The 7,310-nt window shown below is 51.5% G+C and overlaps 1 protein-coding gene across 1 annotated transcript; it reads right to left on the bottom strand.

Moving 5' to 3' along the window:
* Positions 1 to 3,407: 3,407 nt before the first annotated feature.
* LOC309603432 (olfactory receptor 14A16-like) lies at positions 3,408 to 4,373 on the bottom strand (the record flags this gene model as incomplete). The annotated part of the gene is made up of 1 exon (XM_082338285.1): positions 3,408 to 4,373. The coding sequence occupies one exon, from the start codon at positions 4,371 to 4,373 to the stop codon at positions 3,408 to 3,410; it is 966 nt and encodes a 321-aa protein (XP_082194411.1).
* Positions 4,374 to 7,310: the final 2,937 nt, after the last annotated feature.

Below are 7,310 nucleotides of genomic sequence, written 5' to 3'. Positions count from 1 at the left end.
ACTGGTAGGAGAAGCTGTCCCTTGAGCTCTGACAGCCTCCCACCTCACCTGCCCAACCCCACCATTTCTCTCCTTGCCCACCTGGGACTTTTCCTTACAGCAGACATCTTCACTGATCTCTGCAGCTGGATGGTACAGCTCCTTTGCACCATCTCCCACCTGCTCTCCTTAGAGACCTGGCTGCACACAGGCACAGGAGGGTTTTTCCTATTTGCAAGCAAAGGACAAGTCAAGCATGGTCAAGTTCCATAAAGAAAACAGACTCTGCAAGCGTATGCTAAGTCCAAGCTGCCTCTAATGAGGTTGCCTTTCTTAGGAGAACTATTTCAGGTAGGCAGATACAAAGAACACAGATACAAACATAATTAAAGAGTTGGCTAAGGAGACAATTAGACTGCTGAAAGACAGGCAAACTTTTAAGTCCCTGATGTCAAAGCAGCAACTGGATGGGTGCGAGGAATCTGAATGAACAAAGAGTAAGGGGAGGAGAAACCTGGAGAATAAGGGAAAGGGCTTTTGTCTAGGCTGTCTGCATCTGAAAAGATGACGTTAGAAATTGTTCTTCTATCAAGAGAGATGAAAATACATGGAAGATAAAAATAAAATTATTTTAGTAAATTAAATTTAAATTTAATTTAAATTTAAATTCAATACATTGTATAACAGACAGAACAGTGGTAATGAAGTGACACTGGAAGATCGATATTTTATTGGAATATCCCTTTTGAAAGGTCACTAAATTGGGAGGACCATTCCTGTGCCCTAGGGATGCCATTCAGGGCAAACCTGACAGGCAGAAGGACTGTCCTGTCAGGAACTTCACGAGATAGGAGAAGGACAAAGGCCAGATGTACTGGTTTTGGCTGGGATAGAGTTTAACTTCCTCATAGTAGCTTGTATGGGGCTATGTTTTGGATTTGTGATGAAAATAGTGTTGAAAACAGATGTTTCAGTTACTGCTGAGCAGTGCTTACACAGCGTCAAGGCCTTTTCTGCTTCTCACTCCACCCCACCAGTGAGTAGGGTGGAGGTGCACAAGAAGTTGGGAGGGGACACAGTTGGGACAGCTGACCCCAACTGACCAAAGGGATCTTCCAGACCGTATGACGTCATGCTCAGCAATAAAACAGGGCGGGGAGGGGAGGTTGGCGGGGGGGGGGGGCTCTGACTGAGGACTGGCTACACATCAGTCAGTTGTATTTGACCAACTGTTTTCATTTGAATCACTTGTTTTTCTTGGGTTTTATTTTCCTCTCACTTTCCTTTTTTTTTTTTTCTTTTCCTTACATTTCTTTGTTGTTGTTGTTGTTGTTGTTGTTGTTTTTGTTGTTATTATTTCTTTTTAGTTATTAAACTGGTTAAATCTCAACCCACAAGTTTCTTTCTCGCTTTTCCCCTTCCAATTCTTCCCCCATCCCACTGGAGGCAGGGAGTGAGTGAGCAGCTGTGTGGTGATTAGTTGCCAGCTGGGGTTAAATCCGGACACCAGGTCTTGCACCTGGGACAGCCTAACAGCCTGCAGTTGCAGGGGCTGGGGACTGCCTGGCTGGGGAGCAGCTCTGCGGAAAAGGCCCTGGTGGTGCTGGGGGACTGAAGGCAAGACAGGACGCAGCAGTGAGACCTGGTAGCAAAGGTGGCCAGCAGTGTCCTAGAACATATAAAGAGGAGCCTTGCCAAAAGAGTGAGTTGAAGTGATTGTCTCCCCTTTCTCATTACTTGTTAGAGGGGAGAATCACCTCCCTCCACCTGCTGGATATGATTTTTTTGGCAGCCCAGGATATGGTTGGCTTTCTGGGCTGCAAGCACACATTGCTGGCCCATTTCCAAGTTTTTACCCACCAATATCCCCAAGCATTTCTCTGCAGGGCTGCTCTCAATCCATTCATCTCCCAGTCACTACTGACAGTGGGGATTGCCCTGACCCAGGTGCAGGACCTTGCACTTGGCCTTGTTGAACTTCATGAGGTTTGCATGGACCTACAACTCAGCCTGTCAAGGTCCCTCGGGATGTCGTCCCTCCCCTCAAGTGAATCAACTGTCCCACTCAGCTTGGTGTCATCTGCAAACTTGCTGAGGGTGCACTCAATCCCACTGACTATGTCACTGATGAAGATATTAAACAGTACTGGTCCCAGTATGCACCCTTGAGAGACGCACTAGTACTAGTACTCAGACATGGAGCCATTGCCTATAACTCTTTGGATGCACCCATCCAGCCAGTTCCTTATCCATCTAAGAATTCATTTGTCACATCTGTATGTCTCCAACTTAGCAGCAGCAAGAATGTTGTGGGGGACCATATCAGAGGACTTACAGAAGGCTAGACAGGTGATGTCTGTAGCTCTTCCTTTGTCCATTAATGCAGTAACTCCATGGCAGAAGGCCACTAGAGTAGTCAGGCACAAGTTACCCTTTGTGAAGCCATGTTGGCTTTCTCTAATCACCTCCCTCTCTTCATCACACTTTGATATATCTTCCAAGAATATCTCCTCCGTGAACTCACCTCTGTACAACACAAACATGGACTTCTGACCTAGTCATTTGGTGTGCCGCTGTGGAGGGATAAACAACCTGTACAAGGTGGGGTGACAGTCCAGTGCTGGAAACAGTGATTGTTATGGGCTGCTCTGTGACGGTTGCCTTGGGGCAGCTTCCCTGCGGTGTCCAGCGACCATGGGCTCAGCCCAGAGCCTGCTCTGCTGGTCCTTCCTATCTCCCCCAGGAGGCCTGGCTGTGCAAGGACACTGCCATGTGCTCCCACACTGAATACTCAAACAGTTTAGCTGTGTTTTCCTCTTGAGGGCACTTTCTTGGGCTTGTTCTTGAGAGAAAAAGTAGAAGACCTAAGATTTCAGGCACTGCCATCAGGAGATCCCCTTGTATGATGGAAACTCTGTTCTGGAGGTCAGCTCTGTCACAGAAGTGCCCATTGCCTGTCCCTGCCTGCAGTGACAGGACTGCCACACAAAAGGCCTGTGACCAAGCTGCCAGAGCAATCCTTCCTTACACCAAGAGAGGGGCTCAGAAAGAGAGTGTGGAATTTAAAAGAGAGCAGCTCTGGAAAGACCAAGCGCTGGTGCTGCCTGGCCGTGCTGCTGTGCTGAGACTCTTTCCCCCTCCACGTCTGTACACAGGCAGTGCCGTGCAGCTCCAGAGAAAGTCTCAGAAAAACAAAAGTCTCAGACAAGAAAGTTGCTGCAGGGTCCTTTATTTTTTTAAATGCACAGAGAACATGTCTCTCCTTTCAAGGCTCTGGGTAGCGCTAGAAAGGTAGATAGTGAATCAGAAATGGTATGAATAATGACAAATCTTTGTGCACAACATTATCACAAGCAAATCTGAGCAAAAAGACAACTGCCACAACCACCAAACCTCCAAAAGACAGGCTGAGACTGTAATGAGATACATTATAAGTGATATGCATAAGAAAATGGACAGTTTATTGCTTCAGAGAAACTTCCAGTCATCATTTTCCACACTGCATCTTTGAGCTCCTGGTTCCTCATGCTGTAGATGAGGGGGTTCACTGCAGGAGGCAGCACCGAGTACAGAACTGACACCACCAGATCCAGGGATGGGGAGGAGATGGAAGAGGGCTTCAGGTAGGTAAACATGGCAGTGCTGATAAAGAGGGAGACCACGGCCAGGTGAGGGAGGCACGTGGCAAAGGCTTTGTGGCGTCCCTGCTCAGAGGGGATCCTCAGCACAGCCCTGAAGATCTGCACATAGGACAGCACAATGAAAACAAAACAGCTGAATACTACTAAAAGACTAACCACAATAAGCGCAACCTCCCTGAGGTAGGCATCTGAGCAGGAGAGCTTGAGGATGTGGGGGATTTCACAGAAGAACTGGTCCACAGCATTGCCTTGGCAGAGGGGTAGTGAAAATGTATTGGCAGTGTGCAGCATAGCATAGAGGAACCCAGTGCCCCAGGCAGCTGCTGCCATGTCGACACAAGCTCTGCTGCCCTGGAGGGTCCCGTAGTGCAGGGGTCTGCAGATGGCAACGTAGCGGTCATAGGCCATGATGGTGAGGAGACACAATTCTGCTGAAATAAAAAATGCAAACACAAAGATCTGGACAGCACATCCCAAAAAGGAGATGTCCCTGGTGTCCCAGATGGAATTGGCCATGGCTTTGGGGACAGTGGTGGAGATGGAGCCCAGGTCAAGAAATGAAAGGTTGAGGAGGAAGAAGTACATGGGGGTATGGAGGCGGTGGTCACAGGCTATGGTGGTGATGATGAGGCCGTTGCCCAGGAGGGCAGCCAGGTAGATGGCCAGGAAGAGCCAGAAGTGCAAGAGCTGCAGCTCCCGTGTGTCTGTGAATGCCAGGAGGAGGAAGTGGGTGATGGAGCTGCTGTTGGACATGTCTTTCCTCTGGGCATGGGGCACTGTCCAAGGGGGAAAAGGCAGCAACAAGTTAGGATGAACTTCTCTGAGCAAAATCAAAGCCATTTCCCCTGGACGCTCTCCCTGACACACGCACCCACCCTTTTCCTTTTCAAGGAGAACTTCCTTCAGCTCTGTGGCTGGAGCTCAGGTTGGCGCTGGCTGAATGTGCCATGAGGAGCAGGGCCTCTGCCCGCTGGCTGCCGAGGAGTCAGCCCTGCTCTGCAGCAGAGTTCATGAGAACGGTGGGTGCAGGGTCCAGTGCTGGTGTTTGATTTTGTCAAATGAAACTGCTCCCAGCACAGAAGGGCCTGTCAGCATCTGCACTCCCAGTGCTAAGGAACGGGGATGGCAGAAGGCAGTTGGAGAGGTTAGTTTTACAGCTTCCCTCCACCTCTTCTGGGGATTGTGTTTGGATGTCAGAAAGCCTCAGCATTTGTGCTGCACGCAGGGAGAACAGAGGGAGTCCTGCGAGGCAAGAGGAATGCCTGTGGCTTAGTGTAGAGGGAGGGGAGCCAGTCTTTTCATCCATCTTGTTCCCAGCTGCCCTGGGCTTGCATCTTTCTGAGCTGCAGGGTGATCACACTCCCACTTTACCCTGAAAAGCCACCAGACACTGCTGTGAGCAGAGGGATCCACTGCAGACCACTAAATGTCTCACCCTTTCTCAAGGACTCAGCACCCCACATTTAGCCTAGGACACACATGGCTCATTTCAGAAACCCATCAGCATTTTCTCTGTTGTAGCATCTCTGCACTTCTCCGTAGGGCCTTCAGATAGCATAAAGTGCTATAGGGCAGGTTTGCATCCTGGAAGGCAGCTCACAGCTTGGAAGGACACCCCAAGGAGGTAGCCAGCTGTGCTAATGATGGCATCTGGTTAAGGGAGGGTCAGCTCATTCTCGAGCCTCACAGACTGCATTGCCCAGAGCGTCACAGGTTAGAGGAAAGCTGGGACACCTCATTGCCATAAACACACCCAAATGGGAGGACCCCCAAGATCAGTGCCTGACTCTGCAGCTGAAACTCCCATTCCCAGAGAGCCTGACGTCAACACCAAGAGCAGCTGAGGGAGGCAAGGAGAGAGACAGGGGGCACTCAGGAAAGCCTTTCGCTTACCCAGCACTGCACACCACCTCCCGGACAGTGACAGTGCAGGGCAGTCACCCTCAGCCCCTGGTCAGCGGGAAAGGGGCACATGGCAGGAGAGATGCACTTTGTCTCTCCTGCTGGCAGATGGACGAGGAGGTGACCAACACCCTAGACCCCACGCGCTGGCTGGGGGCTTTGCTAGGCGGGAGAGGAGACAAGAGGGGTGTTGCTCAGGGAAGGCATTGACACTGCAGGGGTGGCTGGGAGGTGCCCATATCTCCCCTGAAACAGGGTTTCCCTTAGCATTTCCCTCCCTCCCTGCCCTTGTCTCCACTGCCTGGAGCTGTCCCAGCCGGGAGCTGTTTCTCTGGCCCGGCATCTCTTCCCTGCCAGTGCTCACAGACCCCAGCTCAGCCCCTGTGCGCAGCGCTGCACTGCACTGCTCTGTGTGCGCAGGTGTTAAAGAACAGGTCACGCAAACCCTGATGAACCTGGAAAGGTGATGCTGGTGTTATCTGTGGGCTGGTGCGGGTGAAGGCACTTGCTGAAGTTCCCAGTAAACCTCAGTGTGATGGCTTAGGAGTCTCAGCCCTTTCTCTAACGCACACAACTGTGTTTCCATTCCCACCAAGCCGAGCCAGAGAAAAGTGGAAGCACAAATTGAGGAAAGCAGAGACTCAAGCAGGAAAGCCCTGCCCTGAAAGGACTCATGAAAAGTGCCCTCAGAAATGACCTGGGCATGAGCTTGATATGTGAGTCACACTGTCCCATGTAGCACCCTCTCAGCATCATAAGGACCCTGCCCTACCCTGCCAGGGGTTTCTCATTCCACCCACAGATTGTCCCTGCAGAACCATGTGGAGCTCCTAGGGCAGGCTGAGTGCTGGTGACCTTCCTCGGAAGGACAGCCCTGGGCACCCCTGGCTGCACACCCACCTTCACACCCCTGCAGCCATCCCTGGGAGAAGGCAGCCGTTCTGTTCTGTCCCTCTGATGGTGCAGCACGGAGTCCCTGCTCTGGAGCATGTCCTCCTCCTCTGCACTAGAGAAAATGTGAGAATCTTCCTTAAAGATCCCGTAGGCTGTGGGATGTGCCAGCTTCTGGAGATTCCTCCAGGAACACCAGCTACATTGCCCTGCACCAAGATACTTACCATGTAGAGGGCTGTGAAGATCTCTCCCACGCAGTGTGCTCTCAGCTCAAAGCCTTCCCACTCCAGGCTGCCTTTAACCTCTCTCTGCCTCGCTCCTCTCCCCTCGCTGCCTGCAGGCAGTGCCCTCAGCCCTGCTGCCCTTTGCAGAGGAGCTGCTCCTGGGCAGAGCTGTCTCTCTGCAGTGCTGCCCACTTGCCAGCAGCTCCCTCCATCCCAGGAGCCCAGTCCAGCTCAGCAGCAGAGGCCCAGCCCAAGGCAGCACTTTCTCTGCCCCTCTGGGCTCCCTCCAGGTGTCCCTGGGGCTCTAGGGGAATCTGCTGGGAAACAGGCTGAAGTCGTCACTCATGTTCCCTCCCTCAACTTCTCTCCTTGAGTGTCATTACTCCTATTAGAAAAACAGTTGGGCATGAGAATCACTTTTTTGTCCCATCATTAGACAGGACACCCAGGAAGGTGACCGGGAAGGATCTAATTTCTGCAAGCTGGGAGGATGTGTTCTGTTGAGTGAATTGAGGCATTTCATCCTGGGTCCTTAGACCTGGGGCTAGAAAGACATGCAGCTCTCTTTTGCCCGTGCCTTGTCTCTGCTCTGAAGCAAAGCCTTTGGACCCACGGCGTCATGGACACTTGGTACCAGGGTTCCTTATGGCAAATATGAGCTCCACTGGTT

This window comes from Platalea leucorodia (genome assembly GCF_965183815.1).
Source record: "Platalea leucorodia genome assembly, contig: HAP1_HAP1_SCAFFOLD_77, whole genome shotgun sequence".
Taxonomy (NCBI): domain Eukaryota; kingdom Metazoa; phylum Chordata; class Aves; order Pelecaniformes; family Threskiornithidae; genus Platalea; species Platalea leucorodia.
Note: the sequence above shows the minus strand (reverse complement) of the source record. Positions and strands in the feature narration are given on the sequence as shown.